The 20,038-nt window shown below is 44.5% G+C and overlaps 1 protein-coding gene across 4 annotated transcripts in view; it reads left to right on the plus strand.

The window, feature by feature from the left end:
• The window catches only part of grid1b (glutamate receptor, ionotropic, delta 1b), a 402,507-nt gene that overhangs the window by 6,111 nt on the left and 376,358 nt on the right, over positions 1–20,038 (plus strand). For 3 of the 4 annotated variants that reach the window (XM_037082410.1, XM_037082411.1, XM_037082415.1), the window contains exon 2: positions 7,951–8,106. In XM_037082410.1, the coding sequence (XP_036938305.1) occupies positions 7,951–8,106 (156 nt within the window). Of the gene's footprint in view, positions 1–6,789; positions 6,926–7,950; positions 8,107–20,038 lie in introns of those variants that run through there. The other variant, XM_037082413.1, reaches the window with a different exon arrangement.

Here is a 20,038-nt window from a genome sequence, read left to right on the forward strand (position 1 = left end):
GTTAGGGAACAACGCAAAAGGCTTCCCGCACCTTCAGAGTGAAGGCTCAGCCAGGCCATTTACCTCCACCACCTGCACACACACACACACACACACACACACACACACACACACACACACACACGCGGACAGGGAGCAGCCATCTTTCCAACATAACGCGGCGGCCTGGTTCGCTGGATTGAATAAACGTGGCGTGTAGCGGAGTGTTTGACCCCGCGAGGTCACCCAGACGCTCCGTGAAGAAACGTTAGTGTTGCTTCAGATTCACAGTGACAAGCAGATAGAGAGGGAGGCCTGCGTGGGCGGAGGAGAAGGAACACTTCCTGGACTGATCACAGGTTTCTGAAAGATGCCGCTGATACCGAAGCTGCAAGCGCCGTGTTTGTGCTCAGACTGAATATCTTTAAATTGGATTTATTCTCGGTAAAGTGACGAGTGTGACTGACGTTCGACCTCTGAACGAGAACTTAAGAGCCTCATTAGACTGAGATTTGCTTCCTGGTCTAGTCCTGAATATCTGTTCACAAGTGTTTATGTTATTTTGACCCCTATCAGCCTGACCGTCCACTCTCTAAGTAGAGCCTTTGAACCAACTGGTCTATGTTACTTTCAGGTCAATAAATCAATAATCCTTTTCTCTGCAGCAAATTAGGTGATGATTCACATTGTGTTCCACTGTTTCTCTGTTAGATCCTCACATGCATCTCGTTGTTCCAGGGTCTCGATTTGAGGCTCCAACACATGTAAACAAAGTCAAACGGTTTGATAGAGTGTCGTCTGTTTATTCAGATTATTAGAAATTCCCCAAAACTACGTAGTGCTCCTTTAACCCTCATCGCCACCGCATGTTGTATTACACGCTTCAGTGCAGTAATCCTTCGTTCCTCTGCTGGGTGTTTTTCTTTCCTCTTTTACTATTTCTTCATACAAACACGCTGAAGTGAGCTGCTGTCACATGACCTCATCCGCACACTCTGATTGGCTGAGATGTATTCATGGACTGAAGTTAAACTTTAAGTGGAGACTTGTGTTCATGTTTGCCAGCTGGAGCGTTTTGATGATTTGTGTGTTCTTGCTGCTGGTGTGTTGAAGCCACAGTGCGACGCGCTCCCTGATGATGTGTGCGTCGCTGCTGCCGGCTTCGTTTAAACTTTTGAGATTCTGTCGTCGGTGCTGCTGGATGTTCAGCAGTCGAGCAGCTGCAGCGGCTCATCGGCTCTTAATATCCATCATGTTACTTTAGGACGAGTCTTGTACGTAATTGTCGGTGCCAAAGCGGTCCGTCATGTAGGTAATCTCAGCAGATGCACATTTCATTTGCATTAAGTTGTTCTGTGATGATTATTGGCAGCGTGACAGACGGATCTCACATCTCGTGGCTTCCTAAATGAAGCCGGCTGAGGACGGCGTTCAGCTCCAGGCGGGTTCATTTCTGCAGCGTTGGGTCTGTTGGCTGATGGCGTCTGACGGCGGGGAGCACATTTTGTGTTCACACTGAAGGAATACATAAACAGTGAACCAGGCTGCTGAGCTGTTCTGTGGTTTCCTCCCACCGTCTTTGTTGTTTTGCGGCGGGTCACGGCGCTGCAGCATCTCTTCTTTGGATGTTTAATTATGATAATAGCTCCGCTGTAAAGCCGCCATGTGCCCGGCGCTTCTCCTGGACTCCGGGGGGACGTCGTCCACGAGTCTGGATGTTATAAATCTTGTTGTTGAGCTCGTGTTTCGTGCTTTGCCACATTTTAAAGCTCCGCATTATTCATTTAACTTTTCAGATCTTGTCTGGCTGTGGATCAGAATAATTTAGGGGGTTTAAGTAGAGTGAATGTGGAGGATTATTCCTCACAACATCTGACCAACAACAGTGGAGGCCGGCCTCCTCGTCACATGGCAGCAGCCTGATTGGACAGATATCAGGGATTCCATTTTGTGTCTCCAACGTACTTTCAGTAAAACTGATATGACTGAGGAAGCTTGTCCTGTCTGGGTGTCACCTCCAGGAGACTCGCAGGTCAGAGGTCAGAGTGTGTTTTGCACATTTGTGTGACTGACCAATAGAAACAGTGACGATGTTAGTTAACGATGTGCTGCCAGCTCGCTGCTTTGTGAACTCTGACGCTTCTCCTGACTTGACTTCTTCTCTCAGCCTCTGATGACTTCAGATATTAAGCAGTCACACGATCTGAAGAAGAGACTCTGGATCTTTGTTGTCCATCTGAATCTATTGATCACCAGCGAGGCCTCACTGCTCTCTGATTACATTCAACACATGGTAAGAAGGTCTGATGATCTGAGAGAGATTTAATTCATCTGCAATGTTCATGACCTTCTGATTCATATTTAAAAAAATGTTGATATGATGCTCGGAGGTCACTGGGCCACTAATAGATTTTTAAACAAAATCAGAAAATTGACTTTAAAAATAAGGTTTCCTGCAGTCTGAGCAGCATCACACAGACCTGGACTCTATTAATGTGAAAACAGGTCATTTCAGAGTCCATGTTCACGATTAGTATTCTTGTCCAGGTGGGAAGTTTTCCAGGTCAGCACCTCTCTCTCTCTCTGGCAGCGTCACTGTAAAGTCAAAACTAAAGACGAAGAATAATTTGTGTTCTTGCGTCTAACACGACTCCAGCGTTCTGCTACATGTGTTTTAATTCCCTGATGGTTTGTGTGAGATAAATAGTTCGTCCTGTATCGCTGATTAATGCCTCGGTAGGAGGCGAGGACGGCATCAGCAGGTGAAACACAGTCAGGTTTCCTCTCGTATGAGTAGAGTCCCTCTCTGTCAGCCTGCTGAGCAGCTCCTGCCAGTGACAGCCTTTTGTATACTCTGTAGTAAAGATGACTGACAGTCTCTTTATTCAGATTTCTTCTCCACCGGGTGAAGCCAGGATGAGAGTCCATCTTTACAACAGCACAGCAAATTTGTCTCTTGTTGCAGCCTGTCAGAAATGTGACGTATCCGTGATAATATTCTGGTTCTCTTCGAAATCCTGAGAGAGAAAACTCCCGTCTGTGGAGTCGGACTGAACCAGGAGCTGCAGGCCTGTCAGTGTTTGAAACAACAGTGTTGTAACATGTTTGCTGAAACCATCGCTCGCCTCCTCACTGCTCTGAAACTAAAGCAGTGAGTGATCTCTCTCACCGACCGGCTCTGCTGCTGAGTCTTCACACTGCAGACGAGCTTCCTCACAGCGGCTCAGTCGGTGGCTTCAAGCCTCAAACTGAGACGCTCTACATGCTGCTGTAACACGGATGTGGGAGCTTGAGGCGCTGAGGGCTCTGCAGCAGCCTCTCAAACCAGCCGATGACATACACCGAATTTACAAGAAGGTCCAAATGATTAAGGATTTGTCCAAAACAGCATTTCACAAAGTTTATAAAGTTTCTTTTCACTCAACAACTTAACAAACTGATTTTATAATGAAGTCTGGATACTTTCTCTCCCTCTTCATGTGGTTAATGTGGCTGCTGTGACCTAGAACATGTAAATGTTGAAGTCATATGACTTAAGAACAAATCATTCTTGACTCTGGGTCACAAACGGGACCTGGACTCAGGGTCTCTGGAGGAGAAGTTCTGTGTATGACCCATCCAGCCGGCCCAGTTCTGCACTACAGACGCATGTACAGCATCAACAGCTGACCCGGCCGCTGTAACGGATGCGATGGAGGTGTGAATGGACTCGACACCTCGGCCACAGATGCTCATCAACCGGCCCGACAGCAACACACAGCAGAACAACAGCAACAACAGCTGCACCTCCTTCCGACCCGGTTACTTCAGATACAATATGATATACTTTATTGTCCCCTTGGGGAAGTTTTTTTCTTTTTTTTTCTTGGGCTCAGTGCTGCAGAAATAATCAGCACAATACAATCTCACCAGTTTTCATCAGGATTATTCCCCCAGAAACAACTTCCAGCGTACAATAAATCTTCCCTGAGTTGTCTGCTGGATACAAATGTGTGTGAATACAGTGAATCTGGTGAGCAATAAAAGAAATACAGGATTTTAGATACATACAGTTTTGAAGTTTGTTCCAAAATCAAATCAGCCCAGCAAAAAAATATAGTTCACTGTTGAAGAGACAAAACTCTCTATTGTGACCCGGCGGACTCAGTAAAGCTTTTCTGGTCCAGAGGTCGTGGTCACGGATCACAGGACGGATAAATCCTCCAGTAAACCAAACACCTCCTCCGATTCTCCAGCCTGCTAAATCTGCACGACCCAAAGCCTCAGACCGCCGCTTGATTTCCTGCCAGAGAGACGAGGAGGCCCGATGAACTCAGCAGCTACAATACATTGTTTTTGCATCAGCGGCAAATAAATTGCATTTGGCTGCCGGCTGGTGTGAAGTTCCCACCCCGCGTGTAGCGGAGGAATGTTTGCAAATATGCTTGAAAAGGCCAAACTCTCCAAATCACACATTTATTTTCCAGCCTCAACAGGTTTCCCCGTTTCTGTGACATTTATTAACTATTCAGCTCAGCCGGAAATTCAATAATCTGACCTTAAGGACTCGGAGCGTATGCATGCAGTGAGAGGAAATGTTTAAATAAAGTGCAATTTATATGCCAAAATGTCAGGTTACGCTTCTTGACACTGTTGTTTCTGCACAGACTGCTGTCGAGGTCTGAATGTGTTCATGTAATACAACCACAGACAATATAACATCACAACTACACGTAACAATCAGAGTTTATCATGAAACTGTAACATAAAGTCAATAGTGTAATAAAGCTGCTGATTAACTCAGGGAAGCAGAGACTGAAGTGTTTGTTTTCACTTGCTGCTGCATGAAGGAGACGCACGGTTGAGTTTTAATACAAAAATAACATTTTGCATGTTTCTGTAGTGATCTTATGTACCGTATGCATGGTGTCGTTAACACACAGCTGCTTCTGATGCGACAGGAACGTTTGGAAATGTCTCCAGCTGTCCTTAAATGTACCGACTGGTGTGACTGGATGTTTGGCAGCCCTGCTGAGGTGAAACTCACCCAATAATCATACCATGAACCTGAGATGCTACGTTAGCTGCACATGTTAACCTCGGATGTGTCTGCGCTCTGCAGGAACGTTACCTGCTCACATTAGATCCTGTCCTGATGCCTCATTAATACACATCCAAAATGACAGAATCATATTTCCTCGTGGAGTCTTTCTGTATTATTCCAGATGTTTTGCTGTTATTTTTATTTTTTCTATCTGTCTGTGAAACTTCTTCCTCCACCCCAATCCACTGGAGGTTAATATTTCAGTTTGTGCTGCTCTCAGCACTGAACACAAAAACTCAAACACTATCTGTCTGCACAGACGGAGTCCTTGTCTCTCTGGATAATCCGCAGTCGTATTTTTTAAATTTGAAATATATCTTCTGCTGATGAACACCGCAGTCTAACTGTCATGCACCTCCATTTTGTGGAGGTGGAGGCAGAGGATAGATATCCTGAAACCTGGAGAAATGAAACCCAAACTACCTGATGGATAGATTCCACCCGAGAGACGTGAGGAAATATCTGTGTGTGTACTTTGGACGAACTGATCCTTTAATTTAGCTACTTTTCTCCAGCAGACAGTCAGCAGGATCAGGGTTCTCAGGGGCGCTAAACTCACGGAGGTTCGATCGTGAACTCACGGAGGCTCCGCTGGGTCCGGAGCGATCCTCCTCCACCCTCAGCGCTCATTATTAATTAAACCTGTTGGAGTTGGAGGCTCCCCAATCTGCAGGAGAAATATAAACCTCACATCAATCCCCTCACCGTGTCTCTGACAGCTGCAGCACGACTCATTCTTAATTGAAAACGCCTGACTGACTGCAATTTCAAAAAGCTGGATGATTGATTGATCAAGCCGAGACACTCGACAGCATCTCCTCGCCGCTGGGCGAAGGGAGACCCTCAGATCCTCGGTGAGGATCTTGGCGCAGAGCGGAGTTCATTTGGATCCTCGTGAGCTGAATGAGCACAAGCAGCCCGGCAAATTGAATTCTCACTCATAGGAAAGGTTTCCTTAATTGTGCATGACAAATTGTCCGAGCAGAAAAAAAAGGGAAAGTTCAATTAATTTAAGTCGACCGTTTGTTGTTTCCCCGTCCGTCTTTTTTGTCTTTCCAATCTGAAGAAATCAATTTCTGCTCATTGAGTCGTCGGCCCGGTTCAAGACGGCCCAGTTAGAAACCTGCGGCAGATCTGACAATCAGAGACGTCCTGGACGAGTTTCATCTGTTTCTCACGAGAATTAAACTCACGCATCATCACTCTTTGTCCTTTAACAGCAGCTCTGGAGCTTTCACATGGTCTTCATCAGCAGACGGTTGTTCACGTGTTTGTTCCTCCATGTTGGTTTGAGGTTTAAGGTTCATTACTCACCTTGGAAACAGCGCCGGAGCACATAATCCCACCACAAGGTCCATTTAAAGGAACAATCCACCCAAAAATGTAAAACTCCACTCATCGTCTCCTCCTTTATGATGATATGAAGTCAGGTGAAGTGTCGCTGTCCTAAAAAAAATTCAGTTTATTAACATTTATTCATTTCCATATATGGAAAATATAAAAATTGTTTTGACATTTTTGTTTAAATTATTCAATTTACACGTGAAACTGTAATTTTTGAGTAAAGCATCTTTTTACTCTGGTGCAGGAAGTCATTCACAGGCTGTTAATATTATTATTATATAAATATTTTTTGCTACTTTAGTCAAAATAATTCACTTGATTTGGAGGGCGGCTGCTGATTGGCTGAACCGGATGATGTCTGATCACATGATCAATCAGGACAGGTGTGAGGAAACACAGACACACAACTTGTCACCTGGGATGACTGGAGTGCCACTTTTGTTGGTTTATTAGCTGCCAAACATCCTGACAGGACACCATGAGAGCTGTCAGAGGACCCGGAGGAGTCAGTCCGAACAGGTAACATCACATCCAGCTGCACTCACAGGGCGGCTTTGAGGACAGCAGCATAGGTGCTGGGAACTGAAGGTGCTGATGGGCTGCAGGACCGCTTCAAACAGGACGTTAACATATGCCGAATTTTTAAGAAAGCCCAAATAATTAAGAATTTGTTAAAAGCATCGCTTCTCAGAGTTTATAAAATTACCTCTTACTCATAACTCACAAAATTGAGCGATTTTATAAGGGAGTCTGGGGATTTCCTCCCCCTCTTCATCTGTAGAAGCTGATTATGACCAAGAGGTTTGACAGCAACTTAAATATGAGACAGTCAGACACCATCATGTGTCACAGGAGACCATCTCCTCTGTGTTATGTCACCGATGAAAGATGAAGGGCTGATGATGATGATGATGATGATGATGATGCTGCTATGGAGACATTCTGAAGACTGGAGCACTAACAGGGAGCCACGTCACCTCTGTCCCATGTCCTTCCTCTCTTTCCCTCATCATCCATCTTTACACACTCCTCTTTCATCATGTTTCTCAGCCTTGTTAAAGAGTGCGTGAAGATAATAGTTGCTAATTGCGATTGTCACCTCGAGATAATTAGCAGCTTTACTGTCACAGACACAGCAGCTCTTCTGCATCTTATGATATTTACTGAATATATTGTATGTGTTGTTGTCACACGACTGAGCCTCAGTCTGTCAGGAGGACACATGTTGCTGCTTAATGATTGTTGGAGAATAATGGAGCTGATTTCTTTTGTCTTGGCTTCTTATTATTTTGAATGAGAGGATTTGCTGCTTTTCTTTGTCATTTCTGATAGTGAATGAAACGTTTTTGGGTTCTGGGATTTTGTACCTTTTTTTTTTTTTTTTTTTTGCATTTTGCAGACTAACATTTTAATCATGAAGACAATCTGCACATTGCTAATGAAACTAATCATCAGTTTCAGCTGCAGTCTGTCGATCTCAGAGGTTCTGGTCCTCTCCAGCTGTTCCACTGATCCTCTCCCTCTCCCTGTTTCCACGTGTCCAGGCGCCATATTTGAGGAGAACGCAGTGCGGGACGATGAGGTGTTCCAGCTCGCCGTGTCTGACCTCAGTCTGAGTGACGACATCCTGCAGAGCGAGAAGATCACACACTCTATTAAACTCATTGAGCCCAACAACCCGTTCCAGGCGGTGCAGGAAGGTAAGGCCCGGCGCCGTGTGTCCACCCTGTGACTGTGTGCAGAGCTTCCTGCACATTTGTTGTTGCTGCAGCATGTGTGTGTGTGTGTGTGTGTGTGTGTGTCGGATTGTTAATCTATAGGTGGTTCTGGTTCTGTCTCTTGGTGAAGTATCCTCACAGCTAATGACCCAGGTGTATCGACCTGCTAAACGTTTCTTAAATCCCGCCTGCTGCCTGCTCTGTCTGTGCTCTCGGAGGACGCTGGAGCTCTTTGATGCTGCACCTCGCAGCCTCTCCTTCGCCTCCTCCTCCCTCTGTCTTATCGTCTCCTCTGAGACTGATTCTCTCTATCTCAGCCTCTCTATCACTCACTTCCCTTTTTGTTTTTCTCTCTCTCTCTCTCCCTCTTTCTCTCTGGCTGGACCCTGATCTGTTCTGTGCAGATGAAGCTAGGGGGAAGCACTGAGTCGAGCTGCATTGAGTCCAGCTGTAATTTTCCATATAATTGCCTCCAAAGAGGCTGGCAGGCCTCTGGGCTTGTGAAAAGAGCTAATCTGATGCAGAATGAATGTGTTTGTGTTCCAGACGGGACAGTGATGGTGTGGAGGGTGAAGCTGAAGCTGGAGGATGCTGATTAAAGCGATTATGAAGATGATTGTTGTGATGATAATAGATATAAGTGAGATTGATAATGATGCTGATGAACGTGAAGTTGATGCTGCTGCTGATTATGTGCGTGCTGAAGCTGGAGATCCCTGTTGTGATTAAGATGATGACTGAGACAGTAACGCTGACAGTGATGATCATTAATGCATGTTTAATATATCTGTTGTGATGAAGACGATGCTGGTGAAGATGTGCATGTGGAGACGAGGGTGAAGATTTTGTTGCTGTCACTGACGGAGACGCTGATGTTTGATGACACTTGATGAAGAACAAGCAGGAAAATAACAAGATAACTGAGGAATCAAGAGAAATATTGTTGTATGTTATATTTGAATGTGCTCAGAGTCTTTGTTTGCTGACAGTGAACATGGATTTCTGTAGAGCTCCTCAGTTTTCCCGCCTGTTCAGTGATCGGTAACACATCCTGTACATGACATGTGTTGTTGTTGTATCATGTGCGATCGCTCCGTCAATATTCAGCCACCTGAACAAATCTCCTCCACAGCGGGAAACCAGAGCACGTCGGACGTCTCCGAGTGGCTCGTGTTAACAGGTATCGACGCAGCGAGTGCGTTGACACACTTCGCCTCAGTTTCCTGCATGATTTTTCACTTAAAGTGCTGATTGTACAGCCCGGAGCGGAGGCAGGTTATTGGAGCTTTCATTACAAAGCTGCCTGACATCATGTGTTTTTGTTCCGCTGTAACATCAGCAACATGAGACGCATCAGCAGGAGGCCAGAGGGCTGAGGTTAAAGCATCCGGATCAACATCTGTGTGACTCCAGAGAGACTTGAGGTCTTCTCTGCAGGAATCATTGCTGTAATGTTGTCTCTCTCTCAGACTAACACTGTAATGATGGCAGCCACAGACCTTTCACAGATCTCTCTGAGGCTGAAACTCTTCATGTGGTTTCATTTTGAAAGCTGTTCATCCATTTATCGAGTTAATGTCGGTGAGGTCACAGATAACAGATGACCACGCTGTCAGACATGGTCGTCCTGGCGAACACCTTCACTTTAATCAGCTCAGTTTAGTTCAGGAGTTAATTGGTTATTTTGCTCCAGAAGTCTCATCAGCGTCCGTCACTGTCATTGTGTTTGTGTTTCCAACTGGAACTTCAAAAACTCGGACGTCTCCCTGAAGTCAGGACACGAGGCGAGCCACATCTCCATCTCTGCATCCGGCTCCCGTCTGTCTGTTCGGATCACATGCAGCTGTTCAAAGTGTGTGAAAGTAATATGAACTGAGGGAAAAGTGTTATCAGGATGAATATCTGCAGACTTCTTCACAGTATTTAATGCTGAAAATCATATTTGTAGTGTTAAAAGTGTAAAAAAAAATCAATTCCCTCCGGCTGCACGTGTGTCTGTGACGGCGCCTTATTTCTAACATGCAGAAAACTCATTAAATTGATAATCTCATCCTGACTCCTGTTAAGTGCAGATCACGCTGGTTAGCAGCTCGTGTTCCAGCAGCCACTCAGGAAACAACAGACTGTTGACTTCTGAACCTTTTGTCACGGATATAAATAAAAAACCTTGCAGTCCCTCATTAGCATCACGACTTGAAGTGTGCGGAGAAAATGGCGTTGATTAAAGTCAGGCTGAGAGGAAAAATGTTGAAAGCAAACATGACTCACGCACACGCTCGACTCTTTTGTCTGGTTGTGTGTCATCTCTGTGCGGCGCAGATGAATCTGTATATATTGCAACTTTATGCTTCTTTATGTTCAGTCTCATGTTGTGACAGTGCAGTCCGGTCCGCTCAGGTTCAGGCTCGGGAAGCGTTGGGAAAAACCAAATGTTGTGTCTCAGAAGATCTGCTTCTGTCAACACAGACTCTGCTGAGACGTCTCCAGCCAGCGTTTGTTCGAGTTCGGACCTTTGACGTCGCAGTTTCGTCCACTCATCTCTTCTTCTGTGGCTGTTTTTGTTTGACACAGTTTGGAAACATTAGCGGTGACTTCCTGTTTGGCAGGAAGGAGCTACTGGAGCTTATTTGATGTCACTGTCAGCAGGCTGCCAACAGATATTACTCATTTCTAATTAGCACTGATGAATCCAACCAGTAATTTGGTTTTTAATGTCTTTGGAGAGCAGATCTCCACTTTCACAACACAAAGGATCTTCAATCTTTTAAAGGTCATCAGGTTGAGTCCCCGGCAGACAGCTGGACACACTTCTGCTTGTCTGATCCATGTGAACGAGGTGTAAAACCTGCTGCTCTTTGCTCCGCACGACACAAACGTCAGCTAATTCCATGTCCTGCTCGCCGGCTGGTCTCATCTCGTCCCTCAGTACCATCAAGCAAAACACACAGAACTGAGACGCCTGATGTTTAGTTATAGACAGAAATACGTTACAGATGAAGTTGATATTCCCCAGAATGTGATGACGCTCTCCCAAACTTCCTCTACGCGCTGAGAAATGTTCATCGAGCCAACCTCGACTTTTTTTCATTTTCCCTTTCAGAAATAAATAACGTGTTTAAGGATGTTGGTTCAAGTGGCCTCGGTCTGAGGTGCCTGAAATTAAATTAGAGTGGAGGTTCATGCTTTCTAAATACAGAAAGAGGGGGATAGAAGGTCAGATACAGGACGAGGGAGGGATATTAAAGATGGAGGAGGGGGGAGAGAGAGGAAGGAGAGAGGGGGAGCGACAGAGGGAGAGTGGGGAGGAAAATGGAGAGGAGACGGAGAGAGTGAGGGAGAGAAGAGTGGGGAAAAAAGGAGGAGGGGGGGAGACTGTGATCAATACATCTTGGTGCAAGGTTGGTTAGATGACAGCTTGTGTGTGTGTGTGTGTGTGTGGGTGTGTGTGTGTGTGTGTGGGTGTGTGTGTGTGTGTGTGTGTCCAGCTGGTTTCTCTCTCGACCTGACCTTTTCTCAGAGCTCCCATGATCCTCGGTCCTCAGAGAGACGGCAGTGACAGCCCGAGCTGTAGTGGATTATGGGTAATGAGAGAGGGATTCACACCCTGCCTCGAGTGTGTGTGTGTGCGTGCGTGTGTGTGTGTGTGTGTGTGCGTGTGTGTGTGGCATGGCAGAGGTTCAAGAGCAGCTCACTTGCAGTTGTTTGCTGTCAGCTGATCTGACAGAAACACATCAGGCTGGTCGTTTTTCCGTCAACGAGTTTTTAAATCCAACATTTTGTTTTCACTCACATGTTTGATCTGGTGTCTATGAGACGAGGATGCAGAAGCAGCTCAGTCCGGAGGTCATCGGGGATCTTCTTGTCAGATTAATTCCTCCTCATGCTCTCCTGTTGATTACAGCCATGCTGATGTAGATATACCTCCACCTTCTGACAGCACAGGTGATTCTGTCCTCACTGCTCCATGGAAAGCTTCTGATGTTATTCCTTTATCTCTCTGTGACATTTTTAAAAGCTTGCGTCACATCTACTGAACAGTTAGATGGAAACAGAACAGCTGGTTATGTAAATCTGATTATTCTGATCAGTTTCATACTTCATACAGATTTGTGTCACTGCAGGTTTTAATTTACAATGTCAGTTCTGTCAACACCATAATTTCCTGATACAGGAACATTTTGTACCCTGAGATTCGCTTATAAACCTTACAGGGAACAAGTGTTTGTGGAAACTGATTTGACATTAGTCGATAAAAACATGTAAAGAGTGATTTATATAACAAGCACTTTGATTTGACTTTGATTCTTTCTCGACGGCTGTCAGACTGCATCTTGTATCATCTGCGTAGAGGAAATCTGAGCTCGTAACACTGGTGACGGTCCTGTTGACTAAAAGTAAGCAGCTAAACTAAAATAGTTTAAAACTAAAATGAAATCAGAAGTGAAATGAAATCTGCTCCCTCCGTCCTCATCCGTCCGCCTGCTGTGTGAAGCAGCTCCCATCAGCAGCGACTGTCGACTGTTTTTCTTGCGGTTTCTTTTCACCGCTCAGATTCCTTTGTCACAATAGAGGAGCTGTTTATCCAGATAGGAGCAGCTCTTCATCCACTCAGGCAGATACGCAACACTTCAGCCTCCGAAGGAAGAATCTCACTGAAACCATCTGTCAAACCAATCCGTTCGGATTACATGCCTGGAGTTTTCAACAAAAGGCTAAGACAGAAAGCTGTTTCTCCAGCAGCTCTAATCCCTTTAACACGTATCAGCTGTATTTCCTGTGAAGACGTCCCGTTCGCTGCTGTTTGTTTGCCCTCAGCCTCGACGCTGCGACCCGCTCGCTCGTTAGACGGATATAATCTCATGAACTTTCCTACACTGCTCACTTTATTCTTTAATTGGCTTTTCAATTCAAACAAATTAGGCTAATTGTCTTATTATGATTGTGTCCGGCTCAGCTCAATTACTGTCTAATTAGAGGAGAAATGACTCGGCTCGGGAGTCGGCAGAGGAATGTCATGTTCTTCATTTTCACTTTATTCCTCTCTTTACATTCCCGGCTCGTTTCTCAAAACATCCTCCTGTGGTCTCGATAGATTTTCATTTTCGTTTGGTTGTTCTCCGTCTTTCTCTGCGTCTTTTGATTTTCCGCCTGTTTGTTTTCTTTTCTTCTTGCTCTCCACGTTTCTCTCATTTGTGTTTTCTCCCGGTTGTCTTTGTTAGTGCCGTCTTTGGTATTCGATGTGCTGAACCCTCGAGGACCAGAAGAGAAGTCTGATTTAATTTGTTTTTCATGTTTGCCATATGTCATTTAACTCAGTCTGGTTCATTTAAAGTTTTGTCTGAGGGGGTTATGGATGAATGGATGAAGTCATTAGTTTTTTTTTTTTTTTTTTATAAAAACAGCATTGAAACCTCAGAAACCATTTTTTTTAATGTATTTAAAAAGACATGCTTTGGTGTTTTAGATTTCTGTATTGATTTTTTGTCTCCTGCTGACCTTCTCACGCAGGTTACAGCCGTTTATTATATTATTATTTTAGGTGTTTTTCAGTGAGATCCTATCTTTAAATATGTTAAATATGAACGGAGGACACTGGAGCACTGAGAAATATATGATCTACTGAAGATGAATAGTTAAAACAGCTCAGCTACAACCAGAGGAGAAAATATGTAGGTTTAAAAATCCTTGAAGTGGAAACAAGACAGAGTGACATCATCAAGAAGGTGAGAGAAGCATATGGATCAGATCTGACATTTCTTTGACTGAACCTTGTGCCTCTGCTGGGTCGCCGTCTGCAGAAAACCCTGAGGAGGAGAAGAGAGTCTTAACAGAGAACAGACAAACAAAGAGTGCAGCCGGAAAATACAGAGTACCGATATCAGAATATAGACGACGGCAATAATATGAAAAGATACACACAAACACACACACACACACACACACACATTTTTCAGCTCTTATCTCAGCGTCTGTCAGAGATGACAGTTAAGTTTTATAATGCCTGTTAATGCTGAACAACTTGATATGACCTGGGCGTGTGTGTGTGTGTGTGTGTTGTCTGTATTTATTTGAGTGACAGCTCCTGCTGTTAGATCCCAGCAGACAAATTGGCCTCATCTGTCCCACAGCAGCAGGTTTACACACAGCGACGACTGATCGGTGTGTGTGTGTGTGTGTGTGTGTGTGTGTGTGTGTGTGCGCACTGTAAACAAACACCAGTACTCCACTGCTGATTGTTACAGTGAGTGAATGTAATTATGTGTTTGCAGTTAATTTTATTTTTATTTAAGCCTAAGCTTAAACCTACTAGAAATGAAAACATTGTAGTTTTGCTAGAAGGTGCACATGCTAACAAGGCTAAAAACAAGCTAAACAGCTAACAGGCTGCCATGCTAACAACATGCTAATAGTCTTGAAGCAGGCTAACAGGCCTCTAGGCTAATTTTTGTGTCTACATGACTTTGGAAAGAGTTTTGAATCACTGAGCATCATCACCTTGTGTATCGTGCTCTCACATCAGGTCAGGACTCGATGAAATGACCCGTCTGCAGTATTTCCTCTCTGAGCGCCGAGCCCAGCGGCGTTCCCTCTGATGCCCCGCCCCCTGCAGGATGATGTAAACTGTATCTCCGTGTCAGACGCTCCGTCAGCTGCTGTAACTTTCTGACTCAATTGCATCTTGCTCCAGACAAATAAGCACCTAAAAAAAAGAGAAAGGCTTTAGAGACTTTGTTCTTGCTTTAGTGCCTCTAATCCGAACTGTCAATTGTCCGTGTGATCTCTGTTCGTGGAAGACTAGCAGCTCTGATGTTTGCTGTTTTCTCCTCCAGACAGCCGCCTGTAATCACTTCACCCTCTGATCTCCTGCTGTAGTCAGTGCTGTGAGGATTTGAAGGCCCATACACTGTCGGGGCTTTTTAAGCAAACCTTTTATGTAACCTGAGCGTCTAAGATGGTAATAATGCAAATGCACATTAATTAAAATGCAGCTGAAAGTGTTGTCACATTCAGTTTCACACATTTTAATGCACGGCAGCTGTCGACTTCACACTCCTCAAGTGTCCTGACTCTTTCCTTCTCCTCAGAGATGTTTTCTTATTCTGAGGACTGAACAAGCTGCCGTCAGCAGAGCTCAAGTCTTCATGGTGGTCAGACGGCAATTTACTTATTTATTTTTTAGGATCGTGTTGTTTCATTTTCCACCTTTTTCATTCAGGAAGCATTGGACAGCTGCCTCCACCTGTCAGTCACATGCTACGCCCATCGGTGAGATCTGGACTCATGCAGGCGTGTCAGACTTGTAAACATGATAATGATCTGAGAGGAGGGACTGTGCAGACAGAGAGGCGCGGCGAGGACTGACTGACAGGTGGAGGCAGCTCTCTGAATGACTCTCGAGCCGCTGATTCGTGTCATGATGAAGAGTTGTGTGTGTGCGAGTGTCAGCGAGTGAAATAAGCATGTGCACACTGTAGAAAGCATGTTCCTCAGGCGGAGACACACACGCTCAATCCTCCCGTCTGAGACGTCCGGAGAGAAAATGAAAGATGGCGAGGAACGAGAGCGAGATAAGAAGGGATGAACGATATCCACGAGGACAGAGACACGAAGCCCTGGGCCGAGCTGCAGCTGCTTCACTGCCTCACACGCACACACACATGCACACACACACACACACACACACACACACACACACACACACACACACACACACGCACACACGCACACACACATGCACACACACACACACACACACACACACACAAACACACTGGCTGGGGTTTGATGATGCGAGTTCTGCTGGTTGTGTCTGAGCGTCTCTACGTGCCACTCGTTCATGAGTTCAGATTGCATCTCCATCGTTCCTCCTTGAGCTGAAATGTCAGACTTTTACCGGTTCCAGCTTCTTAAATGTGACGATTTACTTGCTTTCTTTTGTCATTTGTGACAGTGAGTGGGGAGTCTTTCGATTTTGGACTGTTGGTTTGATAAAAGCAGTGATTTAAAGATGTCGCTCTGGTAAACAGGAACAGCAAGTGACATTTTATAGTCTGGAGGAGGATCCAGGATGTAATGTTAGCAGGTAATGTTTCTGTAAACCACAAACCTGCTGTGTGATTTTCTCATCAGGAGGTGGAGGTGATGGTGTTACTACCAGCTGACATCGCTGCCAAACGGCGGCCACAGTTCAAGTCACACCGCTGGATGTTTTTAAGGACACCGGTGGACATTTCCGTCCACTCTTGTGGTCAAACTGTGACGCTCATCATCTTCATGTGTCTAAATCTGAGCAGAGCAGAAACACAGTGTTGTTTGAGCTCATCTGTTTATTCTGTGGAACGGGTTGAGAGAATTATTAACTGATTATTATTTAAAATCGGGATGTTGCTGTGTACTCTGATTTCAGAGATAATCTGGAGGGAATGCACAGATCTGAAACAGACGGACGTTTACAGAGAACAGGGTGTTAATCTTTCTCTGAGTGGGTGAAGAAGAAGATGACCTGACGTTAGATGATGATATGACCTGATGTTCCTCTTTCATATCGTCTGATAATGTGATCCATGGCTGCTCCCTGTATTTGTTGTCAGTGGAAAACGTTGGCATCGTGTCAGAAGGTTTTATGTGGCATGTTCTTAGCGGGCGTCCACTTTAAATTCATAAGTCAATATTTCATAAACACAGATGCACTGCTCATTAATGCCCTAACAGTCCTGTAAGCAAAGGTCTTAAAACGGCCCGTAAATCCTCCTGTAACCTGTAATGGGCTCCACTTTGATTCGAGCGATCATTTTGTAAGAGAGGGTGACACGTTTACGGCGGCTGACATCACGTTTATGGAAATACAAAGTCTTCCAAAGTGAACGGAGCCACTCGAGCAGTTCATTTTGTCTACGAACACACTCAGAGAGCAGCGAGGTCTCCTGCAGAAACACAGAAAATTGCCTCATTAGTATTCTTTGCTCTTCCTTCACAGGCCAATTATTCACCATTAGCTGCTTTTTTTTCTTCTGTAGTTTATCGATGGCACAATATAATAACAGCTAAATTATCTTCAATTCAAAGTGCCATCTGTTTTTCAGTGATGGAGGCTTTTACTCCTTCGGCTCGCTGCTTGTTATTAATCCGAGGGGAGCCGTCCAGAGGGAGGGAGGAGAGCGAAGGAAAGGCCTCTCTCCCCCGAGCGAGTCTCGTCCTGTCAGGTTGTGTCTCCGTTGGACTGCACTTCTTCTCGTCTACCTCCCCTCTTCTTCTTCCTCTTCCTTTTCTTCCCCTTCTGCTCAGTCGAACCTGTCTGCCTCCACATACCTCCTACATGTCTCTTTATCTTTCACGTGACTCAGCTGCCGAGCTCACTCTCGCTCTCTGAGTTCTTCATATTTGCGAGGAGTTCATTTGGAGTGGTGTCTTTTTTCTAGACGTCTCAAGTTTTTAATTTGTCATTTTGCACAATAATCATAACAAAGCAGTTGTTGGCAAGTGACTTCTTCTTGGTGATGTGTGTTAATTACAAACAGTATCGAGAAGATTAAATATTTTCTGAGACATTTTGACAAGTACGTTGATATAAAGATCGTCTTTTGTGAGTGAAAATATGTCAGCATTTCAGTTTAATTAAGCCAGAAGTCAAACATTTTTCCATGTGAGAATAAATTTAAATATTTTATGTCATAATTAATTAAAAATATAACTTACGTGCCCACACAGGCAAAAGAAAATGGGCTCATTATGATGGACTGACTCACAGAGATGAAGTAAGTCTGCTATCAGATGCTAATTTAGTGATCTTTGACACGGAAATTTGTGCCGCTGTGCATTTTCTGTCCTAACAGCGCTGAAGTCCTGACGGTACAATTAATCAATTAATTAAGACATTATCCAAATTGCAAGAAGCTGCAGTTTGTAACTGTAGAGCTGCAGAGACTGACCTTCTCTTCCTGACGTGTTTGTTGGCTTCAGACAGGATTTAAATAAAAATCATGATCATTCCCACTAATCATGAATCGATCAATATCCATCTAAATGACTGCAGTGTGAGTTTTTGATTGTAACGTGCAGCTCAACCTGAAAATTGAACTGAGACTCACAAATGGGTCTGTAGTTTCATGGGAGCAGATTTAGGAATGTAATAGAAACTCATGACGTTATTTCAATACAACACCTTGAAAAAAGGCATCGACATGTTGCGTTCAACACCACCGAGGAACACTGACACACTGAGGCGTAAAAGTTTAGATCTGAAATGAGAAGATAAAGTTTAAATTTAATTCAGGCGGAGAGAAGACGAACACAGCTGCAACTGGAAAATGAATATTAATACTGATGACCACATGAATAGAAACTAATGTGAGTTAATAGTTTAGGACTGTAAAAAACCCCACTGTCATGTGAAGACAAACGTTTGAGGTAATGATTATTTTCATTGTTGATAAATTGTTGTTCAGTCTTTAAAATGTCAGAAAATGTTGGACGGCCTCAACCCGGAGATATTCAGCCTCCTGTCAGAGAGGAGGAGAGAAACCAGAACACATTCACATTTAACAAACTGCATCCAGACAATCTGGACCTTTTTTTATTTAATGGAGCAATTTATTTATTTATTTATTTTTTACATGTGAAATAAACATTACTGATTAAAACTGAAGGCAAAAAATGTCAACATAACATTTATGTTGGAGTAAAAGATGAAAACATTTGTTCCCTGAACTAAATTTCAGGCGTTTATTTAAACTTGCGTTTCGTCTCAGAAGATCCTCGGTGTGTTTCTGAGTTTGAGGCTCTTCTTATTTTCCAGATATCCCGACCGTGTGTGTCACTGTGTCGATCCAGAATCTGTTCCTCCTCTCTTGTCTTTGTCCACCGTTTGGTCCAATACCCATCGGCCTATAAATTCCCGACCTGTCAATACCAACAGCCATAACGGCCCGTCCCAAACTGCCTGACTCACTCATACGTGGGGAATTTACATCAAGGTGCTGTTAGACTACAGGATCTGCAATGGGCCCATATCTCCTCTTCATCACAGCTAACTGGAGACGGGCTGACAGCAGTAAGAGCTTCAGAGCCATGATAGATCAACAGTGGGCCATCTGCTTGTCATTTCTGAGCAGGGACATAAATGTAGCTCTCTGTCTTTTTAAAGCCACCGGTGACCGAGAGCGTTGGAGTAGGACGGGTCCAGAAGTTCGTCCAGAGGTGAGGGGAGAGAGAGGTGATGCTGCCAGACTCCATTGATCCGGCCCGACTCTCTGGAAGGCAGCAGATTGTTCTCACTTCACACACACGCGGTGACTAAACATTTGATATAATTAAAGGGGTCTGATTTTTGCCAAATTTCCACAGCAGGGACAATTAGGTTTATTACTGCGATAGCCAGAGGCAGCTCGAAATGTTAACAGCCCGGGATCAAAACCACAATTACCTTTATTTAAAACGGCAGTCACCCAGCTGGCAAATAATATCTGTAGGCGATGAGAGGCATGAGAGGCCAGAGCAGAGAACGGTCCTGTCGATGTGTGGGCAGCGCCGGCAGTTGTTGGTGGTTTTGGCACCGCTGGCTGTACGGAACGGAGAAAAGGTGAAGCTGTGAAAGAATAATGAGCCGAGTGGGGCGTCCATGGATCTGCAGGAGCTCCTGAAAGCATCACGTCTGGTCTCAGCTCTCGGTCGGATACCACAGTTCAACATCAGGAATTAATATGTGACTGTCGCATCTTTATAAAGTTTAACTGGAGATGACACAACATCATCTTTGTCTCTGGTTTGACCAGATTTAAACACATGTGCTGGTTTTGATTGAATGCTTGTGATGATTGTGAGTAACTGAGCTTTATAAGTACGATTTGTAGTGGGATTATTTTATTCAAACAGAAACATCTTGCTGATTTAATTGGTCTTCAGCTCGACGTATGAG

The sequence above is a fragment of the Acanthopagrus latus genome, chromosome 20, assembly GCF_904848185.1.
Source record: "Acanthopagrus latus isolate v.2019 chromosome 20, fAcaLat1.1, whole genome shotgun sequence".
Classification (NCBI taxonomy): domain Eukaryota; kingdom Metazoa; phylum Chordata; class Actinopteri; order Spariformes; family Sparidae; genus Acanthopagrus; species Acanthopagrus latus.